This window comes from Arachis hypogaea, chromosome 13 (genome assembly GCF_003086295.3).
Source record: "Arachis hypogaea cultivar Tifrunner chromosome 13, arahy.Tifrunner.gnm2.J5K5, whole genome shotgun sequence".
Lineage (NCBI taxonomy): Eukaryota > Viridiplantae > Streptophyta > Magnoliopsida > Fabales > Fabaceae > Arachis > Arachis hypogaea.
The window spans coordinates 15,144,607-15,169,192 of NC_092048.1; the positions used below are offsets into that span (position 1 = coordinate 15,144,607).

The 24,586-nt window shown below is 34.4% G+C and overlaps 2 protein-coding genes across 2 annotated transcripts; both read right to left on the reverse strand.

The window, feature by feature from the left end:
- Nucleotides 1-1,658: 1,658 nt before the first annotated feature.
- On the reverse strand, nucleotides 1,659-5,869 carry LOC112737418 (adenylate kinase, chloroplastic). The gene is made up of 8 exons (XM_025787323.2): nucleotides 4,139-5,869; nucleotides 3,942-4,061; nucleotides 3,716-3,844; nucleotides 3,505-3,639; nucleotides 2,996-3,142; nucleotides 2,783-2,857; nucleotides 2,061-2,211; nucleotides 1,659-1,945 (listed from the first exon to the last, which is right to left on the reverse strand). The coding sequence occupies exons 1-7, from the start codon at nucleotides 4,385-4,387 to the stop codon at nucleotides 2,107-2,109; spliced, it is 960 nt and encodes a 319-aa protein (XP_025643108.1). The 5' UTR covers nucleotides 4,388-5,869; the 3' UTR covers nucleotides 1,659-1,945; nucleotides 2,061-2,106.
- Nucleotides 5,870-6,461: 592 nt separating this feature from the next.
- LOC112737416 (TATA-binding protein-associated factor BTAF1) lies at nucleotides 6,462-23,552 on the reverse strand. Its single transcript, XM_025787321.3, has 29 exons — nucleotides 23,355-23,552; nucleotides 21,758-21,842; nucleotides 21,573-21,667; nucleotides 20,493-20,707; nucleotides 19,966-20,020; nucleotides 19,156-19,237; nucleotides 18,084-18,418; nucleotides 17,423-17,531; nucleotides 16,653-17,292; nucleotides 16,340-16,472; nucleotides 16,068-16,136; nucleotides 15,475-15,686; nucleotides 14,779-15,007; nucleotides 14,441-14,614; nucleotides 13,499-13,924; nucleotides 12,972-13,406; nucleotides 12,738-12,857; nucleotides 12,170-12,649; nucleotides 11,341-11,879; nucleotides 10,241-10,733; nucleotides 10,091-10,159; nucleotides 9,424-9,528; nucleotides 9,112-9,339; nucleotides 8,764-9,027; nucleotides 8,105-8,154; nucleotides 7,810-7,919; nucleotides 7,611-7,693; nucleotides 7,134-7,346; nucleotides 6,462-6,994 (listed from the first exon to the last, which is right to left on the reverse strand). The coding sequence occupies exons 2-29, from the start codon at nucleotides 21,804-21,806 to the stop codon at nucleotides 6,824-6,826; spliced, it is 6,183 nt and encodes a 2,060-aa protein (XP_025643106.1). The 5' UTR covers nucleotides 21,807-21,842; nucleotides 23,355-23,552; the 3' UTR covers nucleotides 6,462-6,823.
- Nucleotides 23,553-24,586: the final 1,034 nt, after the last annotated feature.

The following is a 24,586-nucleotide window of genomic DNA, read 5'->3' on the forward strand; positions in this document are numbered from 1 at the left end:
ATATACCCAAACATAATTAATAAATAAAAAGATCTTTTTGCATGAGATACCCAAACATAAAATTACTTTTACTTTTTCATAAGATCTTTTAAAAAAAGATAACTCAAAAAAAGATCTTTTCTTAGAAGTTCACCCAAACAAATCCTATATTTATTATTAATCCACAGCGGCACAGCCTGACCAGCCATTGCTGAGCCTTGCAAGAAGCTAGAAGAAAGTTCAGGTGGTGTTAGGTCTCCATATATAAATGTAAAAATAAAGATTATTATGTTTGAAAAAGTAGCAATTTGTTATTGCCCAAAGAAGGCTGCTCTGTTGACTCCTGAGGCTTCATTAATTTGGAGGTCTCAACTCTCAAATATACGAATAACTAACATGGTTGAACTTTCCGCCACTGTTGCCATGGCAGTCAACAAAGCACCATTCTTAGTTTCTTACAAACTCGTGGGTTGTAATTAAGCAAGGACAAGGAGTAACTATATACAAAAGATTTGTTAGCAAGATATATAATCATTTAAGGCACATATGCTGATTAAACTAATTTCAATGTGAAACGGTGAAACCCAGAGCTGAGACGCAATTTTGTCCCCGTCCATTAAGTCAAGATTTGCCAATAATGCAATCCATATGCATCTCTCCTCCATTTTCAAAATCTTGTTATTAATTTGTTTAAGCAGGTGAAAAGTACCTACAATTCTAAATTTTAGAAAATTTTCAACCAAAACTCTGACCACTTCCCATTCCCAGCAAAACTAGTTGGATTAATGGCAGAGCAAGGTAATAGCTAATTGCATAGTTTGTCTACATGTTCTAAGGTTTCAGTTAAAAGTACTGTCGTAAGAAAGAGAAAAAATAACAGCAGGGAAATCTACGCAAATTACATTTTCATAGATTTTATTTGTTGAATGTACTAACCGATAGATGGTGGCCAGGATTAACCAAGAAAGAATTATCTTTAAATAACAAAAGCAGATATATTCTAATAATCTCCTTCTCGTCACTCTCGAGATTAAAAAAAGAAATAATTGAAAGTTGAAGGCTCTTTTTTTAACTGTTATTATTTCCCTGATAATAAATTCAAATGTATCCACTATCCAACATTCCAACTCCTACTTTCTAGTTTCTACACCCAAGATTAACATTAGTGTCAGAGGAATATAAGACCAAACAAATATGTAGTTGACCACCGAGTTAAAATTACGTCAAACAAAATAGCAATCAGTCGCGTGGAAACAATATCGAATAAGGAGCTATTCCTAAACAATTTATACTAAATTATTGAGGAATGCTAGGAGACCGGCAACTTTGTAATTTGTAGCCATCAAATAGCCATCAATGATGGTTTTAATTGTGTGAGATGGATGTGAAATTTTATCCAATGGCTCACTTTTCTTTGCTGGTTACATGATAGCAAGAATTTAACAAAGTTGCTGGCCCTAAGACTTTTCCTAAATTATTTATACTCGTTTTAGTTGATTTTTAGAAAAAGGTCATGGTGTTGAACATCTTTCAATGAATAGAGCAAATTGTCTTTTTAAAATAAAAAACAATTGTGTACAATGAATATTCTCTTCACAAATTTAGTTATAATATTACTCTTCCCCCAATTCCACTTTGCACAAAAGATATTCCTTTTTATTTCTTTTTATTCAAGAACATCGAACAAATGGATTTCTTTTTATTTCTTTTGGTCGAACAAATACATTCAATCATCAATTAATCTATAGAAAATGATAAAGGACACAACATACCAACCAAGCAACAACCGGAAACAAGCATAATCTACCAAATCCTCCATTTACATGCTCCTCATTGGCTCATTGCATTAAAAATTTAAAAAAAAAAAAATCTTCAACCACTATCTTAGAAAGTAAACTTCCAAAACATACCGTGCAATTTATGATCACAAGTCTTCATGTATGGTTGTAGCCAATCACAATGCTTTCTACAAAGGATGCAAAGCCATGAGACAATTTCAACCAATCAGTCTATACGGGCAGCCTACTTTGCATGAAGTCTTTTATTAAGTCATTATATAAATAAATCATAAAATCCGTTACCAAGAGCAGGACGTCAGGATAGATCAAAATGTCAAAAGATGCTAATCTAAGCGGCCACAGATCCTGATGCAGCCTTCCTTTGTTCCAAAAGACTAGTAAGTGCACTGTCAATTTGAGCAAATACTTCCTCCTTGGAGACATTTCCGTTAATCTAAAAGCAACAAAATCATATGAGCATATTAGCAGGTGTTCATCCCAATAATGATTGAGAGTCCTAATTTATCTTCCTAATACTAAAATAAGTAAAATTCAAATATATATGTTATTTTTTGAAAACATAAAAAAGATAAAAATTCAACTTTCTTCATTTCGAAATTAAGAGGATAATTAAGAAGATGACTAGGACTCTTAATCAGTTTTCATGTAGATATTCCAACATCACTATATCAGAATGCACAAGAATATTCGAATGCATCATTATGTTAATGTTACTAATTATTTCACATATGCAGAAGTCAATTATAGTTTTGTCTTCAGTCTCCTGAGAAGATATGCTATTCGGAGTTGCCTTTTTTTAGGAGAGATAGTAGCTCTGGCGGGAACTTCCGATTATAAGTTGTTTTGAACAGGATAAGTTAGTCCATATACACTTATACACTGTTAGCATCTTGTCCATAAGAAGATGACTGCCATTGAAGTATGGATACTCAATCTTATACTGTAGAGAGAGAGAGAGAGAGAGAGAGAGAGAGAGAGAGAGAGAGAGAGAGAGAGAGAGAGACCTTAACGGTGATATCTTTATACATTGAAAGCACTGCCTCCACATTTTGATGGTGTGTGTTCAATCGCAACTTTACCTAAATCAATGAAGGAAAAGAACTTTTAGTTGCACTTAGTTACACACAGAAGAGAGAGGAGGGAGGAGAAAGGGGGGGGGGGGGGGGTGGGACAGTGGGATATTTACAGAATCAACATGATAGTTTAAATATTCATGCCTTTTCTTCAGTATCATCAAAACGCTGGGTAAGCCGTGCTGCAATTTCTTCTGTCTCTGGAGGAGAATACTTCAAGTGATATATCTTTCCAGTAACAGGATCTAATCTCCGCCCTACTACTCTCTCGACAAGAATATCTTCAGAAACCTGCAAATTGAATCATAAATTATCATATACAACTGATGGCTCCTAGTATTTATATCAGTACAAGGGATCTCCACAAGACAACACTGCAGTTATTCACACAATTGATGGAAGTGATGATTAATATGGTTGGTCCAGAGCTTCAAATTAAAAGATTACTTGTGAGCTTGCAACCTTGGACAAATTTTTGTGAATGAATATGATATATTATGCTGAATATAAAACTGCTTTATGAAGAACTAGCAAGGGCATTTATGATTATGGGGGAATCAGGGTCATAATTATACATAAGTCGCAATGAAAGATTGGAATTTGAAATACTAGAAGCCAAAGAAACAAAAAGAAAGCAAGAAATGAAAGAAGACCTCGAGAAGAATGAAGATATCAGGTTGGAAGCCGAATCCTTTGAGGGCAGTAGCCTGAGACAAGCTCCGCGGATATCCATCGAGAAGCCAACCATTGTCCTTAGCATCAGGCTTCAAGAGACGATCTTTCACCATCTACACACACACCCCACATCAACCACATACATACAACATGAACAACGAGAGAAGAGAAATAAGAAGGTAGCATTACCATGACAACAATATGATCGGGAACAAGTTGACCTTTCTCCATATACTGTTTAGCAAGCTTTCCATTATCACTGCCAGTGGCGATCTCAGCCCTAAGCAAATCACCAGCAGCAACGTGCACTAAACCGTACTACACAAATCACATACGAGTAATGAGTAAGTGAAGCGTTGAAGGAAGAAAGGGATTAATAATAATCATAATAAAGAGGGAAGGGGAACGAACCAACCTTGTGTTTGATAAGCTCGCATTGAGTGCCTTTTCCGGAAGCAGGAGCACCCGAAATCATAACCTGAAGAGGCTCGTAATCACGCTCAGGCTGTGCATCGATTCCAAGCGCGGCCACAATCTGAAAATCAAAGTCAACTACAGGATCAGCTGATGAAAAGGAAGATAGAAATTGAAATAGTGAGAATAGAATGATACCACGGAACTTGAATTGGAATTGGGGGAAGTGAAAGGGGAAGAGGAAGAGGCAAAGACGGCGGCGCCGCAACGAAGAGTGAGGGCACAAGAAGAAGGATGACGACGAAGAGTTGAATTAGAAGAAGGCCAGCAGCTGGGAAGTGAAGAAGAAGAAGAAGAAGAGGAAAGAGGAAGTGATTTGGAATTAGTGAAGCTGATGGTGATGGATGGAGTGGCCATGGACGCCACTGCCACCATGTTGACGCTCATGGCTTCAATTCCAATTTCTATTTCTATTTCTATGATTCACTGCCGCGCATTCCTATCCATATTATCCCTTTTTAATTCCTCTCCTCTCCCTTTACATCTCAAAACCCACTATATGCACATACCCATAAATAGATAATAAAAAATGCGAGGTGCAGGCCAAGAATTTGCTTTCAAATTTCAATTTAATACTCAATTTGGTTCTTCAGTCTTAATTTAATCACTAAAATTTTAATTATTTTTATTTAGTCTCTAAATTTTATAAATATACTTCACATTAGTTTTTAAAACAATTTTTAGTAATGTTAATGAAGCGTTAAAATGAACAATCTAATGTCACACTGAAACATATAAAATAATGTAATTTTAGTTTTAGTATTTAAATAACTCAAATAATATTACATCACTTATTTTGTTAGATAAAGTTTCAATAAACACCACTTATGATTTTTTTGATTATTTAAATGTCAAAAATAAAACGACATTATTTTACAGAGTTTAGTGTGACATTCGCGTTCTATTAATGTGTATACATTAAAAATTGTTTTAAAGACTAACATGAGTCATGTTCGTAAAATTTGAAAATTAAATAAAGACAATTACAATTTTAGAAACTAAATTAAGATTTATATGCAAATTCAAAAACCAAATTGAATATTATCTCTAAATTAACCACTTTATATCTCTATATAAATATTAAATATATATAAAATTTAATTTATTTTTAATATAAAATATATCTTTTATATTTTATTGTATTTTATATTAATAATTAATTTTAGTGATTAATTTTGATTTTTTTTTACCAAAATTAATATATAATATATTATCGTAAAAGATAAATTTCAACAAAACGTTCATCGGAAAAAACAATTAGACACCAAAAAATAAAGTTGTCTTGAATTCATAATAGCAATTAAATGAGTAAAGTAGTCAACTCGCTAATCCAAAAATATGCCTATTATTAATCCTTCTATTTATAATTTTTACATAGTAATTCATTTCACCTGCTATATAATTATCAAATAGAAAAATATGTATTCGAATATGAATAATTCCTTTTTTTTTTAATCTCAATACACATGTAAACTATCAGGATCCAATCGTACAGTACTCGATGAAACACAGTATACAACAAAATTAATTATACTTTTCTAGTTTTCTATATGGATAACCATTTTTAAAGTGAGACGGCTTCAACTTTTACAGTAAATCACCAAAATAAACATCGGTAAAAATATTTTTGAAAGATTAAATTGATAAAAATATTTTTAAAATGTTTAAAAACATAACAAATTTAATAAAATATTATATATATATATATATATTCTCAAAATGACTTTAGAAATAAAAGTTTAATACAATTTTTCAATCACACTGAAAAAAATGAGATCTTTGTCTTTAAAATTTGATATTTTAATACATTCTTTTTTGCTATTTTTTTTGAATGGCCAAAAAATATCTTAAAAAATAAAAATTTTTAAGGATTATATTTTATTATAATTTTTTTGCATATACCTTTTTAAATAATTGTCCAAATACTTCTACAAAATTAAAATCAAATACAAAAACTATTTATCAATACAAAAATCATTTGATACTTAGAAAATGAAAAGTGTTTTATTGTCATGTTTTTAAATTCTTTTAATGTGTTTTTTTTATCATTTTAGACTTTTAGAAATATTTCTATCTGCATTTAAATCTTTTGGAACACTTCTGGTAGTTTGCTCTAACTTTAATTAAAAATTAAATACTTTAAGTTTATTAATAAAAATAACAGTACTAACAATTAACAAACATACACTTAATAAACTGTTAAATATGGAAAAAAAAAAATATTAAAAACCTACAATGTCAGCATGCAGAATCGGAATATACGCCAACTAATTTTTGGTAGTTACATTACATAGCACGAGAATGCGAATTAAATATTAAACAATAACTTTGAATAGCCGTCATTGTTGATTAGCGGCGAATTATGACTAACAGCTGAGTTTTAAGACTGACTTATACTAATTTGTGGTTTGGTATTGGTAGGCTGGTAGCTTTAAAACAATCCGGCAAAAATGCAAGGTAATTCGTGTTAACAAAGGCTAAAACTATAATTATCATTAGGACTGATTGTATATATACAAAATTCCAAAAATTAATGGGACTCCATCCCCTCCCAGAAGCCGTCACTATTCCATTTCTCTACACATCACTGCACCACCAAGGGTACATGCCTGCCATTGGGGGTGTTCACAAAGCAACGCCCAAAAAGGGGAAAAAAAAAAGAGGAGGGGGACAAGGAGGAGGAAAAAGAAAGAGAAAAAGGAAGAGAGAGAAGGAAGGGGGGGGGGCACGGAGGAGTAAAAAATGAGATGTTACAATGCCAAAATTTGTAGTCCTTGGATATATGTACACTCCTCTGACTCTCGGTCGAATCTGGAATATTAATTAACCATTAAGTTTTGCTAAGAATTGATTTAGATTGTACTCTTCTGTGTATTGTGATTGGTCCCATAGCTCTTCCAATCCCCCAAGTATGGCTTTCAGCCCCTTTCCGGTACCTACTAGTTTAGCGTCTCCTTCAGGGTTGTTTTCCAAACTCTTCCCGGCAGAAGAACCCTATCAGTAACATTGTTAAATGATGATATTAACGATTATCATACACAAACCAATGAAAAGAACTATAAATCACGCTAATTGACAGTTGGAATAACAAAAGCATATACTTGCAGGTATAAACGAGGGGTAATCATAATACCTTCTTGGAGGTATCTGCTGAAGCAAACAAATCAAGCAACTGATCCGTATTCATCGTCTTCATGCTAGCATTCTCCGCATTAATCACAGCATTAGCCACAGACACTTTAAACCTTTGCAGACTCATAACCTTCTCTTCCAAAGTACCACGCATTATTAGACGGTGGACATTAACAACTTTTTTCTGACCTAACCTATGCGCTCTATCCATAGCCTGCAGGGTTATTAATATAGGATATACGTTGTCATTGCACAAAAAATTCTTCCCTTAATACAGGATACATGTTCACTCATCAATACAAGCATGCTGAAAATAACTACTACTTACAACTAGAGTTTATAATGAAAACCTTAAAAAAAGATCAATGAGGAAAAGCTTAATCCCATGTCTAATTTTGGGTTTTCAGCTCCCAAATATTAATGTGATACTGAACTAGAAAGGAAAACCCAAAGAAAGCACAAGATGGATCATAATTACCTGATGATCTCGCATTGGATTCCAGTCATGCTCCACAAAAACAAGGGTATCTGCAGATGTCAGGTTCAAACCAAGCCCACCCACTGCAGATAGAGAAGTCAATAAATTTTTCTTTTTTTAAAAAAAAAAAAAAAAAAAAAAACCCATCCTGAGAGGAAATGGTAGATCAAAATGTACATGGAGGTGTAAACTTTTTTACCGTGTGTTGTAAGCAGTAAAACATCAATGGTAGGATCTGAATTGAATGCTTTGACAATGTCAAAACGCTTTTCTGGCTCAACTGATCCATCTAGCCGCAAGTATGTAACACTTAGAACATAAAAAGGAAAAACAGAGAATGGAAGTCATCATCAGTTATAATCAAAAACCAAAATCAATTGATTTTGGGATGCAAAAAACAGGTGAAATTTCTTCATTGAAAGCTTTAAACAAACATGAGAACCAAAACAGCCAATTCATTGAAAGTAACAGGATGACTAGATGCAGAAACTTACTTTTTCATGTGTGTCTGAAACAAATCTCTTTCTATTATATCCAGAAAAGCCTGCAAACAAGCCATTGTGGAAGGGGAAATCAGCATCTATGAAGCACGGACACTTCGTTGAGTTGTCGTGTCCTCGTATCGAACACATTTCGGACACGACACTTACTGACACTCGTCCGACACGCGTGTCTGCTGTGTCCAACCGTTTCTTAATAAAAAATAAAAAATTCTTTTCCGGACACACTTGGACACACGTAAATACCATCACGTGTCAGCGTACCCAGTCTTATTCTTAACATATATTTTTAAAATAAATTTAAATATAGTATATATTATTATTTATTAAAACAAAATAATATTTTAAATGTTTGATATAATTAAAATATGATATTAAAAATAATTAAAAATTGATTTATATTTTAATATCAATAAAATATCAAAATATCATTATAGTTTTTCTAAAATATACTTTATATTTTATGTGTATGCGTGTCCCCGTATCTTATAAGATATTAAAATTTGCGTGTCGGCGTATCCCGTGTCGTGTCGTGTCCCATGTCCGTGTCAGTGTCCGTGTCCGTGTCCGTGTCCGTGCATCATAGATCAGCATACTATGTAATGTACTAAAATTCAGCAAGAAATTAGGCCTCACGAAAGCTAGGTTATAACCTTGTGTTGAGCAAATATCAATACCCTATGCTGCCCAAAGTTAACAGAACCCTCAGAACCAGAAGCATCAACTCCAATTCCACACTCTTCAAGAATCTCCTGAAGAGCAACTAATTTTGGCGAATGATGGAGGCTGTGAAGTTCTGAAATGATGTCAGAAACACCCGGTAACACTCCGGAGAGGATGGTCGAAAGTGAATCTAAAACCTTATCATTGATGACAAGCAATGGATGACTACACAGCTTCAGCAAGTATTGAAGTGCCTGAAGCAAGAAATGAATTCTTGGTCAACAAAAATGAAAAGTATTGAAGCAATAACTGTCATATAATTAAAGAAATCAAATTGCCTGGAAAACATGTGAAGACGCTTTAGTTGAACTGCTGCTTCCTTCTGCTCCAGCTGACTCATTTGTTGTCACAATAGATGACATTTCTTGTTTTACGTGAGAACCAGAAAACTGTTCATAGAGTTTAAATTGTACAGGGCTCAAATCACAGTATCTGTCTTGAATTATTTTCTCCGGCAGATCAGATAAGACCTCATCCTTTGTTCTACGAAGGAGAAAAGGCATAGCCTAGAGGGTAAAAGAACATCTATTAGAAGTGAAAAAAGACCAAAATATTCGCAGAGCAATAATGCAACAGAAGGTATCAATCACCTGCTTATGCAATCTCTCCATAGCAAGTGCTCCTGCTTCGGCATCTTTGGCTGAGCATTTTGGATCTCTAGCAGCTAAAAGCGGTTTTCCATATGTTGCTTGGAACTGTTAATGTTACATTAAATGTATGCCAGTTGTGACAACAATTAATAAGAACGCAGAAATGGTTTGGCAATCAAAGATAAAGCATTACCACTATGAAAGGTCTAGCTACATATCTACATGATGTCTGAAAGAGACTCTTTAAAATCTCAAACTAACCCTAGAGGCAACATAATATCATGAGGGGAATACAGATATTGTCAAATCAAAAGAACAAAATCCACTCAAATATTTTACTTAATTTGAACAGATGCAAGAGTACAAAACTTTTGTAGGTATTGAAAATTGGGTGCTAGTGTATGAACTGATAAATGAGAAGGTGGTGAAGAAAAAGGATAAAAGTATAAAACAAATATCAAGAAACAAATCAATTTAAGAGAATAAAATATTAGGTATAAAGCCAAAGAATTGTTTTATACCTCTGCTACACACCCACATGCTTTGGCCTTTAAACATGGATAAGCATAGGCCCAGTTTTTCCATGTGCTAAAATTTAATTTAATTATTAAGAATGAGGAAGCAAGCATCAAACACCTAATCCTTGGTAAAGGAATCACAATTTTACCTGTCTCTCTGTTCCAAGAAATCCAGGCATTAGAAAATCAAAAAGGGACCACAAGTCCATGATGTTATTCTGCAAAAAAAAAAGAGGTAGTGTGTTTATTTAATTAGTCATGATATGTTTACCTTTAATGAGAACAGAAACCACACCAACCTGTATTGGAGTCCCACTCAATATCAAGCGGTGTTGGGCTTTTAACTGCTTTACAGCAAGTGTAACTTTGGACTTGGCATTCTTGATTATATGCCCTTCATCTAAAATGCAGTAATTCCACAGAAGCTGTCCCAAATAATCGATGTCTTTACGGACAACATCATATGATGTTATAATGACGTTATGCTTGCAAAAATGATCTCGAAGAATCATTCGATCTTGAGCAGAACCAACGTACTGAAGACAAGATATAACTGAAACATCAATATATTTCTCTATCTCAAAGGCCCAGTGTCCAACTAGGGTTGATGGGCAAATAATCAAAGATGGTAGAAGATCTCCATTCCCAGACTGAGTTCGATGCTCAGCGATATCAGAGGCCACAATAGCCGATGACTGAAGCGTCTTACCAAGCCCCATGTCATCACATAAAATTCCATGAAGCTTGAAACGTTTCAAAAAAGCTAACCAATTTATGCCTTCTTGTTGGTACCTGGAAGCATAATAATATTAGTAATAACAATAACAAAAATGAACAATTATGAGCACATCTTGATGTTTTTTTTAATCACAAATTTACAAAATAGAAATTGGGGTTTAAATGAAGATCAAGCAAGAATGTCTTTTAACAGATGAAGTGAAACTGTATACAACATAAGATCTCAATCTCATGTTTGTCTTGAAATGTTCAACATGAAGAATCCCTTGAAAAAAAAAAAGAGGGAGAGGGGGAGAGGAAGAGATAAGTAGCTATGAGAAGATCTAAAACATAATTGTGCAATGTTTTCAAGTTGGGCAAAGGTGTCAATGCATATTTTAATAACTAACTCCCCAAAAAGCTTAAATTCTTGGGTAAAGGCTCATATATGATCTCTATATCTAGCATGGACCTCCATGCAAAAGCCTTTTGGGCTCTAAACATAGACCGAAGTGAAGAAATTCAACTTCAGGGTACATATATCACTTGGACTCGGTCATAAAAAGTTTTCTTATAGTGCAGAAACCAACTCTACCAAAACCTGATGAGATTTTATATTTCACAAATTATTTCAGAATGGAATGATGAAAATATTAAGCCTCCAAAATGAAGTCCAAATTACCTTCTCAATGTGACTTTCAATTCGGTGCATAACTTGTAATCTTCAATGTGGGAGTTGTCAAGCAGTTGCTCCAAAAATTGCAAATCATCAGCATTTCTAGATATACCTTCCCCCAATCCAACTGGTTGAGGAAGGCCTCGTGCCAAAGGAAGTAAAGGAACAAGAGCAGCAAAACTATGGGTCACACTCTGCCTGACAGACTGATCACAGTCACTCATGCACCTTAGAAGTGGAACTACCAACAATGGAGCGTAAGGGACCAACTCTACCCCCAGGCCCTGAACAAGAAAATTAATCAACATGCCTGCTCCTTGACGGGCATGAACTGATGATGCGTCTTCCAACATTGGGATAGCATTTTCAACCACAGCACTCATAACTTTCACAGTCATTGACCGGGCCATGGAAGTGATGCAGCGTGAAGCAGCTAATCTAACTGCAACATGAGAATGCTGAATGCATTTAAAAATGCACGGGAGAAGTGTCAATAATTTTGGCTTTAACTCCTCATTTAACAAGGGCGCAATAGATCGTACCACCTACAAGAAATACATGCTGCATATTAAGCAGAATATCATATGCAAAACAGTAAAAACTGACCCAAACAAATATGGCTAAATTTTCAAGAATTTATTCAATTTATCAGTTGTTGTCTTTGTTTCCAGTGTTCTGTCCTAAACAAATTAATATCACTCATTCCAAAAAGAGGCATCTCTCTTGATAAGCTCTTCCCATCTTATAACACAGTAATTCAGCTTCATACAAATAGTGATGTAGCAAAAATATCATGTAATGAGCAAGTTCACCAGTAGAAAATGATGAGACTAACCTGAATATTGTTAATCAATATCTGGGGATCACTAATAGACTCAACAGCCATAGTAGCTTGTTTTTCATTAGAGACTGCTGGAGATTCAGAGGAGCTAGGTTTAAGCACCTCAGTAAGGCAATCCCACAGTTTAGGAAGCTTATCAAATAACAAAGCACCAAACTTCTCGCACAAAAGCCTCAACGCTAATTCCGACCCACGTCTACTTATGAACCCTTCCATTTTTGATCGATCTTCACCAGCCAAAACATGGACCTTTGATTTATGTTTGCTCACAGGAGTTCCAAACGACAGAAGACCTTGGTCATCAATACTCTCCATGGAGCAAATAAGTTTAGCTTGAGGGGTCTCGGAAGGATCCAAGCATGTCATACTGCATATATTTTTAATTAATTTATCATTTGGGCATGGCCTACGAGCAACACAATGATATATTAGCTCAGCAAGTGCTTCAGCTGACTTCATTTGCAGTATTTCCTCCTGGGGAGATAAAACATACATATTATGACCAAATTAAACATTGAACGAGTATATACAGGAAAGAAACAGTCAAAACTTAAACAAGCACCTGCTCTCGTCTGATCGAAGCCATCAAAGGCAAAATGATTGGGGTAAGCCGAGAAGAATATTCAGACATCCAAACAACAGCAGCTGCAACTGCAGATGAGACTGTAACATGCAAATTACTCTGCAAAAACAACACATAAACCAGAAATAATTAAGTCAAAAATATATAGGCCACAAAAAATTGAAATGTTAATATAAACAGTTAAACAGAATAAAGAAAGCATGAGAAGCAAACCTGCACACATTTCAAATAGCCAGAAGTCGTCAAGAGCCTCTGTTTTGTGGATTCTATATCATCTAAAGCATTCTTTACCAAGGACTCATTCAGAGAACTATCATTACACACTGCTGGAACTTTTGATGCAAAACTAATGGCACCATCCACACCCAAGCTATCCAACTCAATTTTGGAAGTTGACAATAACTCATCAAACATACCAGAAGACTTGATAGCATTTAGCAATTGACCAGCCTCATTACGCATCTTTGAATAAGTTCTTGAAAGTTCAGCATATGGAAGAAGTGAATCTTTTGTAGGCAAAGCAGGATCAGAGCATCCTAACAAGTCCAGCAACCAATCTTTGAGGGCTCCAGGAATGCCATCAAGATTTTTGGATGAATTTGTCCTCTTAATCTCCTTGAACCAAGAAATGAGTACCATAGATGCAACCTAAATATAAATAGAAAATATCAATGGTGGAAAAAAGAGAATGAAGGATAGCTTGGGTGTAAGTTCACTGTACACAAACCAGAAATTCATACCTGACGTTGAACACCAGACAAAGAGGTTAGAGACCTCCAGAGTGGATCAACAACATACTTCAAAGAATCCTCTGGCAGCTTAGAGGCAAAAATTCCCAATGCAGTTGCTGTAACCACCCGTGTATGAGTAACAGATGTGTCCACATCAGCACCAACAACTATCTTCACTGAATCCATAGCAGCATCACCATTTCTTTCTTGTGGAATAGATCCTTTTGTAGAATCAAGACCAAAATCCCCACCATAATCATATTCAGACTTCACAGCTCTCATTTTAGCAGCAGCTCTAAATTGACTTTTCCTTGGAAATGCAGCAGGCCAAAACATCTTTGAGGCATCTAATGCTGAACCAAATGGTGTAGAAGCAAGTTCTATCCAAGAAGCCATGTAAGATCTCGCGGCAGTATCCAAGTCCTCCACAGAACACTGAAAACAAGCCAGCCAATTTGATAGATGAGAAAGTATAAAAGGCAAACAAGGATAGATGCAGGGGAAATACCCAAATGACCACTTTTTGGGGGCCTTAGCAAGAGAAGACAGGAAGACTCCTTAGAAAAAAGAGAATCATCATGAATATTTGAAACACCATTAGAAAATTAAAAATGTAGAGGTATCACAGAAAGCAGAAGGAAGTTGGAACCAAAACCATATATCAAACTCCAACTCAAATCAAAACTGCTGTGTCTCAATCCAACCATAGTGTTCTAATAACAATCACAGTAGCACATTTCCAAATCAGGGATCGTCCAGTCTAATACTGTCAAATCAGGGATAGACCACCTTTCTGGGACTCTGTACAATGCCAAATTCAGCCATAAAAGACTGTTTCTTTTTAAGCCACAATCTTGATGGGAGGATGACAAGCAATAGGGTTGACGTAAACAGTTGGGAACATTTAGTCAAAGCCATTTCTAAGCAATAACCTTTTATCATATGAAATACCTTAACAAGGAGACTCCACACTCTCTCTGAACATTGCAAAATATCCTCATTTGTTTCCAATAGCAGATTCTGAAATACAATTCTAAGGGTATCTCCAAATATGATAGAGGGCCAAAACGAAGCATTAGACAACTCAGACATTCTTCTCTTATATCCAGCTTCAAGTAGCCTCTCCTGCAAGTAGAAAATTTACGATAAACCACTAACACTAAAACTGCCTTTTGTGAAGGAAAAGAATATAAAATAAATAAATAAAAGCCTGTACAATAAAATATGTTACGTGAAGTATTGTACGAGATTCAAACTTTGTGCAAACATCAAAGGGAAAAGATAAATACCAGAGTCCGCATTGCTGAATACCGAACAGAGCTGATACTATGCCTCATAAAAGGCCACAAACGTGGTGCCAACGTTGAAAGCACATAAGGATTTTCTTCATCATCATCACCACCACCACCACCGACTCCATTTTGAATAGATATTCCGTTGTCTCCCAATCTAAGAACTTCATACATCATTGGGACCATCTCTTCTTGAGAATAAATTTCTGACAGCAAATTCATAACACTGAAAACAGATATTTTAACAATAAATAAATTAATCATTAACATCAATATAGTAATGCAAAAATCAGCTGTATTGGTGTAGTTTAAGCTCTGATGTCTACAAGCTGTGGACTATAAAGCCCAATCCTTTGGCTTGGTGAGAAGTTGTTTGAAATTATAAACCCTTTAATTCCCTGAATATTCTCCAAACTAATCAGCAATATTAACTAAAAAGCCATCATTCATACAATAATAAATAAATAAAATTACAGCAATTAATCAGCAACATGAAAATAAATGAAATCAGATATAATCAAAGGCTCATCGACATGTAGGATCTGTAATTAACAAAGCATAGAACCCCCTCAGCAGAATAAAATATATGGCTTTGTTACATCTACATAGAAACAAGAATATGACAATTTAATTTAATCAAAAAACAAGCAAATATAAGTATATAATAATGAAAAATTTCAGCCATTCAAATACCTGCTAGTGGATGGACTTAAATCATCCAAATCAAGCAATATATCCCACAGCAGCATCACAATTGTGCGCAATGTTGGACCCTGCAATGCAACGATTGCAGCTGAAGCTGGTATTAAGGCATCAGCAGCAACAGCTCGGACATCATCATCCGGGTCCTCCAAACCAGATTTACATGCAGGAAGAACAAGTCCAAGCAAGTCAGGTAGCAACTCCTGGTGGCAGTAAAAGACACAATAGTCAGAACAGCACAAAGCATTGCTTGGAATGGTTGGGTGTTCATATTTCATGAGGAGACTACATTTTCAAATATGAAACCAAAAATTCTCTATCTCCAGTCTTAGATTTGCAATGCCTGCTACTGTCATCAACCTTTGACACTCCTAGAGTAACACCAAAATAGGCAACAAGTACCTAGTCGCTTATGTAGTCAATGTCTTGATTCATATGACAGCAAATATCTTGCTCAGAAAAAATGGTCAATGGCAAACATATCATGTCTAACATAGTAACCATTTCTTGTGCCAAAACTATCATATCATACCTATAGTGTTAAACCAAGTAAAAGGAATAGTAAAGGCAAAAAAGATATGCACCTGCCGCACAGCAACCAAATATTTGATACCTAGAAGACTTCCATGACGAATCTCCCATTCTGGTCTACACTGAACAAAAGGCAACAGCAAAGCATAAAGATTAAAAACCAATGTATCAGAGAATTCTTAAGTGATAAGTCAAATTATTATACTATAAAAGGAAGTTGCAGCATAGCGAGGAAGAGGACAAAGAAAGCAGTTGAATTAATACTAAAGCAATGTAAAATTAATATCAAATGATATAAAAAAATGAACTCTTAAATGATGTTTACCTGCATTTTCAACAATATATTCAATGTTTCATTTACCAGTGCCGGATGCATGTACTTAAATGCGGCACCTAATGCCTGTGCACAGGTTTCACGCACTGGAGCAACAACCTGATCAGATACGTAATCTCCGAAGCTGAATAAAATAACCAAAAAATTATCAAAGCAAAAACCGACAAAGCAGAAATCCAGTTATACGTCAACAGCAGTAGCCAAAGAAGAAACAGACAGAAGCACAAAATTTCACCACCAGTTCAGAAAATCAAATTCCAGCAACATTTAAAAAAGTGATTAAATAAAGAGTAAAATATCATACCGGTCTAGTGACAACACACACAAAAAGCGTATCACACAATCTTGAAGAAATCCACAGTTTCGCAACCATGAACTTCTGGCAACTTTAACCATGCTCATCAGCTCAGAATTCTGGGGAACATTTCTCAGCACATTAAGATTTCTGGAGGGAATCTCTTCAGAATAACCCTTCTGCTCTGCTACAATAGCAGGTTCCTTGCATGCATCTTGCAGTCCATCAGAGAAAGATACCACATCCATCTCAACAGAATTACAATTAAATTGCCCATTTACACAATCCAAAGGTAAATTGTACCCAGAGGTTTCAGAACTAATGCTGATTTTAGTATCACCTTCATTGCTGCAAGTAATTAGACTATCCATAGAGGTTGATGATGTTACATTTTCAAGTTTTGGTCTCTTCAAGTTTGAGTCAAACTCGTCTGCAGAAACTTGCATATTCAAATCAATCTCCCTCTCTCTCTTCAATATATTTGACACACTACTGTCTTCTTTTTTTTCAATAATTATACTTTTGTCTTCTAATTCGACCATAAAGTTCCCACCCAAGCGTAAGTCATGTTTCAATACCCCAGCAGAAGCACCTTGATGTGTTAAAATCTCTCTCAGTGCCATCACACTACCATGTCGGATCTCCCAAACTAGCAACATTTTAAAAAAAAAAAAAAAACATTCGAAGAACATTAATAAAATATTGAAAGCCCTAAAGCATTTCATATTGCATATTCTCAAAATTGTACTAAAACTAGACAAAAGAAGTAAATTGTTTACCTGGATCAAACATATCAATAATAAGTTGCTCAACAAAAGTGTGGAAAGGCCATTGTCCATCCCCATCATGGTCAAGGCCATCTTCATCATGACTAACATCCATGAATACCTATGTAAAAGGTCAACGGGATAGTCAGAATTATGCCTTGCAATTGCATAAAGAAACTGAACAACTTGCATTAACACAACTGGCACTTGCCAGCCCGTCAAGCCACATTTTTATTGATTACTCTTAACATAACACAATAAATACAAAGAAAGTTCCTGTAGTTCAGAGGTTAAAAAATGCATAAGGAACTTAAAGGGACCAGGTTCAACTCCACCTAATAACCATTTTGGAATTATTTTTATAAAATTGAGAGACAGACCAAAGTAGTTACTATATGTAACCCATTCCACACTAAGATAGGTATAGATTCAAGGGTAAAGACAACATTTCTGAAAACCACAACAGAATAAAATTTATTACTTGAAAGAATGTACCAACTGGAAAAATAATAATATGAACATAACATTAAAAAAATGGTTAATTAATTAACATACAAACTGCTGCCATCAATGATTAAATAGACTGGAGGAGTTCTGTGGAATAATTGTCTCAAGCATGCCCCAGGAGGGTCTCAAAATCACCTAGGAATAAACAAGTAAAATATAAGAATACCTTATTGTAATTAACTGAATCAGGATACGTGACTTTCGAAGCCGAATTCTGAGCACCTGATGGATCAGTAACGCCATCTTCGACCCAGCTTTTTGTCTGGTCCTTTGAGTTTATTTTTGCTTTGCGCTTTAGAAGATTCAGTTCTCTTGCACTTGGCCACTTTGATTTGACACTAGGAACCATGTTTGCAACCATTTTCTGGATGTTATGCACAGAAGAAGAAGTAAAAACTCCATGATCTATTCCATTGGGATGTGAATCTGACTTGTGTGTCATAAGATCTTCATCTCTTATTACATCACTCATATCCATAAATTGTTCACAAACATCCAAACCTACATCAACATAAATGGGTATATGGAATCAGATGCACATAAACCAAAAGTGAATAAATAAACATCATTAAGCAAAGAACCACATCATGATAACCAAGCTAAACACATCAAATGTACAGTGATAATATAGATGTTTATTCACCCTACAAAGTATGAAGTGAAGGGCAATGTACATTATTAAGAGTGTACCAACAACAGGTAAATCAATGCCTTGTTTAACACGGAACACACCAAAAAAATCAGACAGCTACAGCTGCTTCTTTTTATTAAAAAAAGGGGCCAAGGTTACACCGTTACAGTACCATTTGAGTTTCTAGCAAAGCAGCCATACTTTCTTGCCACCATAGCACCTTTTGGGTGCTGAAAAAGTTTACATTTGCCACCAAGAACAAGTACATAGAGTATATTTATTTCAGCTTCAATAAAGTGATGATATGGAAGCTTTTTATTTTCATCTAGTTTACAAAAGAAGCAATAGAAGCCCTTTTAATTCTTTTTAGTGGGGAAGACATGTTCACCTTTCTAGTTTTGAAATTTTGTCTATTAACCTCATTACTCATTAGGGAGGAGACAAAAACGTTCTTGCCTTAAGGAGGAAAAACCTCAAAACAAATGAGCTTTAAATACAAAATAAATGTTTAGGAATCACCAAACTAGTTAAAGTCATGATTTTACTACTCACTTATTGTCGACAAGATTTTATATTAATGAAATATTGGCAATAAGAGATTGCAAACCTAAACGGCGTCGAAGATTTTGCTTTTGGCGTACCAGTCGCTCCTTTGGGTTCTTTATATTATCACTGACAATATCATATTCCTGAAATGGAACAAGAAATAAAATTTGTATGCAATATATGTGCATGCAAAGAAAACAGGAGTAAAGCCAAAGTAGTTTGCATACAGAGTACACTTACAATGTGTACCTTTTATGGGATACCAGCACAGAAATTCCAAATTACCAGGACCAAGACACAAGAAAGACCCTTGTAAAAATTTTGCTCTACAAATAGAAGGCCCTTGCATAGCCTTAGTTTAAGTTGGTTGGTAATTAAATGATTTTCTATGACACTTTCCCAATCCTCCAGAATAGCCAATTCTATAGTATTACTGTCAAATATATGCACTTATAATCACTACACAAATTATGTCAGAAAATAAGCCATCCACTGCTTTTTGGTATTGTTAGCATATGTTGTCATCTGTTGCTCGACTACTTTCTGAAGAAGCAATTGCAAGTTTAGATCAACAGTTATGTTGGAAAAAACAGATTTAGCATTGCAAAAATTTTACGACAAGCAGCTTTCTACATTTCTTGTCTAAAATCCTAACTCCAAAAAACACTCTTTTTCTTTCTTCTAGTTTACTTTACTCGTCCAAACTTTCCATCTGATTTGGAAGAATAAACAGCTTAACCTGTTATAACTTCATACTAAGAATCATGCATGCTTTGTCAAAAACTTGTGTTAATTTCTCAGCCAGAAAATCTGCTTCTTTTGAACAAGCATAATTCTCAAGTGGTCAAGGGAAAAAAACCATCATTTTTACCTGTCCTCCAGATGCTAATAAAGCTCCAAATTCAAGCACCTTGCTCATATCAAAACTGTCAACAGCAAAAACAACTAAGTAAATATCTTTACAAATACATTAATGCAAAATAGGGAGGAATCTATTCTTAAACAAACAATAACCATTTTCAGGTCACATTAAAGTGTAGATGTTTTCACTTCTGCCAGTTTTTCATGGTTAAAGATAACAATTAGGTGAAAACAAGGGGTTATCGTTTTGTGGCAGTGTTCAGTTTATGCAATTCTTTGGTTAGCTGCTGTTTTTGCAAGTTATAAAGGTGTCTGTTTGCCCTTGTAGCAACAGAAAGATTTTGTTTGAGCTTCCCTTTGGAAATCTGCAAACAGGATATTCAATAGTCTAATTTTATATTAGAAAGCAATTGATCAGCCCAGCTACAACCCAGATTACTTTCTTGTTATTGGCTGATCTATTTTTATGCGTCAGAGTGGATCTCATATACCTCACCCAAAATAAAATGTCAAATAATGTTTGATAGGACAACCTACCTTCTAAATGAGCTTCCTGTAATTCTTGATTGCAAATATGTCCATGCACAAAGATCCTCAACACTACATGATATCCCATTCTCAGATATTTTTGATACAACAGATGTAGTAAGTTCATTCAAACTTATGTGTTTAACATTCTCAGCAATAGACCCAATTGCACGAGCAGCAGCGACTCTTGTCTCCCAATTTTTGCTGCGCAGATATTGAGAAACCTAGAGATCACCAAAATAACAGTTGTTAAAACAGACTCGACAAATAATAGGCAGTCACTATCAAAGTGCAATAGGATAAATAAAACACAACCACCAGCACTTGTGTAGCTTCACCTAACAACTTAAGCAACTGTGAAATATACTTCAGAAAATAGTATCACAATCTTTATGGCTGCGTTTGTTTACATGCACAGGACACTGAGATAGGGACACAGAGACACAAAATCATGTTTCACAAATAAGACATAGACAAAGGTATTATGTCCAGAGACACTGAATTAGTGTATTTTATATTGGAAGGACACAGAGATGCTAACAAGAGCACAACTAATTTTTTATTTTTTCTTTCATTATTTTTATCAAATTTTCATAATTATAATTTTTATCATTATATTTTTCCTCCTAAGTTTTTTTGTATGGAAAAAAAAAGTAAATTGGACTTTCATAATTTGCTCTAGTTTATCACCAAATAAAATACAAGAACACCAATTTTTATGTCTCTGTCCTTTGTGTTTTTGTTCTCAGTATCTTGTCTTGTCCTGTTCTCAGAACCAAACACAGTCTATGAGTTATGACATAGGTCTAGAGTTGATTGTTGCTTCATTCTTCTAATTAACATTGAATTTCAGTACTAGGCTGAAAAATGGCTTTCATCTCAATATAACAGAACTATAAAACAATCCAAAGACAGAATTTATTTACAAACAGAAAGGAAAGAGATAGAAAGTTCATAACCAGTTTTCTTTAGCAGTCTTCATACCATAGTACTTGGCATGATTGACATAAAATGAAAACAATGCAGAAATCATATTAAAACTGAGCAATATTGCAACAAATGTATAAATATAAATTCAAAAATTAATACCTTCTTAAGAAGACTGTTCAAGTCTTGAGGGTGTGATTTTGCAATTTCCCCTATCTGACGAGCAGCAGTCAACCTTGTCGCTTGGGTTGACCCAGCTTTAACATTTGGTTAAAGAAAATTTCAAGAAAAAATAGATACTAAATAAATTCAGTAAATGAAAATCATAAGGAAAATATGGAGGATACTATCCAACAGAGTAAGCAACCGCTGAAGCCTAGACGACTGTTGGGCCATAACAAATCATTCCAGAGGCTTTGTTGCTCCCTTTGCCTGCATAACAATCTCTAGTCAATCAGAAAATACATTATCCAACAAACACATTCAAAGTTGTGTTTTATGTATGTAAATCTTATAAAGGACTCCAAAGTTACTTGGGCAACATCAAGCCAGATACCGTCCAATGCCTCGTCAAAATGCTAAAGAAAATATGTATTATCGGAATGCTAACACATTTTATTCTCTATTCTCCTAATCGATTAACACTGCAAATTCACCATGATACTTATTGAAAAATGAAATATTAATTTGCATAAGTCTAACACTCGATCTTCTAAATCTAATATGTGTATTACCAGCAATACTCTTGGCCATTTGGCATTGTAAGGTTGTTACTTCTTAAGGGAAGAACATATATGTGAATTTGCAGGATTTTTGGATCCTGTCACATGTGCCAAGCCCTTAATATAAAATACAAGGCCACTTAGGACAATCTCTATTAAAGCATAGCCTTGAATCATTCTTACAGTTTTTGCCTAAACTACATGTAAGGAAAGCTCAGTGCACAAGCATTCTGAGACTTTGAAGGCTGCACGCAAAGGGTGCAATGCAAGCAGCTTAGCTTGATAAATACATCAGTAGCTGATTCCATGGCTTGAACCCACTACCTTGAGATCACACAAAAACAACTCAACAGTTGTTCCAGGCTCTCCTTTTGGCCTATGCTACATATAACACAAATTTTGCCAAAGCATACAATTGATGCATTTTTTGGGGTGTATTTGAAGGAAGAAAATGCCAATATATCCAAGGATGTATACCATCCATTAGGTTGCAACATGATAGAATCACAATTACTATTCCTCTTTGGTCATTCCTCATGTTGCTTTTAGGAGAACTTTCATGAATAATATACAAAATGAAAGTCTAGATTCCATTATTACATCATGCATCTTCTTCGGCTTCCTATTTTTGTTTAAATTTACATCCCATAAGCATATCCTATCATCCCCAGATGTAACATGATTCTTATTTTGGTAATTAAACACGATGCCTTTCTTCTTTAGTAAAACTAAAATAACAGCAACAATAGCATTATAACACCGGAGAAAACGCCCAACATAATTCTGTTCCTTTCATTGATTGTTTGCTCTTCAGAGAGAGACTGGGAGAAATAACTCACTATGTTTCTGTCGTATTTATTAAACGTGAAAGGAAGCGAGTCAATTATGGAGTGATCTCCACTGAATGGTTATTACATTCCACAGTAGAAGCACCAGCAGTTCAGTGCGAGTTAAATTGGAATTGTGAACAGTCGCATATCTACGGAAACTTACAGGCACAAAACATTTCAAAGAGGAAAAATGAAATTTTTACGTGAAACGCGAAATTCAAATCACCGAATGCATCAATAGCGTGAAGAATAACGAAGGAAGAATTTGCCACTCGCGAGGAAAATGCAGAGGGAAATCAGAGTAGATCATGCAGAGCAGGCAATAAGAGATTCAATAAATTGAATTATACGGCAAATATTAAATATAGCGATAGAAAAATGAGAAAAGGAACCTGTGGCTGCGAACGGAGCTGATCACCGGAAAATTGAGGCGGCAGAGAGGAGAAAACTGCCGGCGAGAAAGAAGCGGCAGAATAAGAGAGTCGAAAGAATGAGGTGAGTCTCTCCGTCGATTGCTAGGGATTACTCGAGAGAGAACGAGAACGAGTGTGGGTATGTCCATTTAGATTTTCCTTTTATTTATTTATTTCTTTCTTGTTATCGGAAATTTGGATATTAAAAAATAAAAATTAATAAATAAATTATCAACAATAAAAATTAATAAATAAATAAATATAAGACGGAAGGTCAAATTTTTCGACATTCTTATGGCCATAAAAGTAGCATCATAAGCAGAAGCACCAATAAGAATTAAGCAACAGGTCAATAAAGAAACAATAAATTCATATCACCGTTGTTTTTAATTTACATCCAAGTATTTCTGTAAATCATTACTATCACAACTCACAAGTCACAACTATGTTTATAAGCGCTATAATGACCTATTAATATATGTTTCTATCTATAAATTAAAATGTTATATATCTATCTATATCTATCTATATATATTAAAAATCAATTATATATGTATATTTATATGTGTTATGTCATATATTTTTAATGTATATTTTTATTTTAAAATATATTTTATATAAATAATTAATTTTTTTATATACATAATATAATTTAAATATTTATAACAATAAGAAATACAAAATGTGAAATTAATCAAAATAATAAATATATCATATTTTATTCAATAGGTGTTAAGTTGAAGTCTCACAAAATTCATTTTTTATGAATTATATATGAAGAATGATATTTTATAAAAGAGCATGATGTACCAAACCAAACCTCTCCTTTACCCACATTATGCATAATCGCTACAAGTTGTATTTTTTATACACCCTTTAAACACTAACTCATATTATTTTTGTGCTTGTATGGATTTTGTTGATGTGTTACAATATAATATATATGAGTGGTCTTAATTATACTAACATCTTGTCGGATACGTAATCAAAAGTATTTTTCTTAGATTTTATTTTTGTTTATTCTTTTGCAATTTCCAACAAAAAAGGGAGAAATTGCATTAATCGTGATAAAAAAAAACTACTAGGTGTATAAACTATCCAATTTAAGTAATTTTGTAAAACTAATATTTTTAGGGATATCCCATTAATTTATATCTTTTATAATTATAATTGTATGCACTCAAACTTTTTATGACAAAAAAAACAATTTA

Bases quoted from the DNA above. Each gene is read 5' to 3' on its own strand.
- LOC112737418 (XM_025787323.2), bottom strand. From the start codon at position 4,387: ATGAGCGTCAACATGGTGGCAGTGGCGTCCATGGCCACTCCATCCATC. The intron at 3,143-3,504 runs GTCTTCTTTCAT...TTCAATTTGCAG, and splicing joins ATATCTTCATTCTTCTCGAG to GTTTCTGAAGATATTCTTGT. The intron at 2,212-2,782 runs GTCTCTCTCTCT...TGTTGCTTTTAG, and splicing joins ATAAAGATATCACCGTTAAG to ATTAACGGAAATGTCTCCAA.
- LOC112737416 (XM_025787321.3), bottom strand. From the start codon at position 21,806: ATGGCCCAACAGTCGTCTAGGCTTCAGCGGTTGCTTACTCTGTTGGAT. The intron at 13,407-13,498 runs GTATGAATTTCT...ATTTATATTTAG, and splicing joins TGTCTGGTGTTCAACGTCAG to GTTGCATCTATGGTACTCAT. The intron at 7,347-7,610 runs GTAATTATGATC...ATAACCCTGCAG, and splicing joins ATCCAATGCGAGATCATCAG to GCTATGGATAGAGCGCATAG.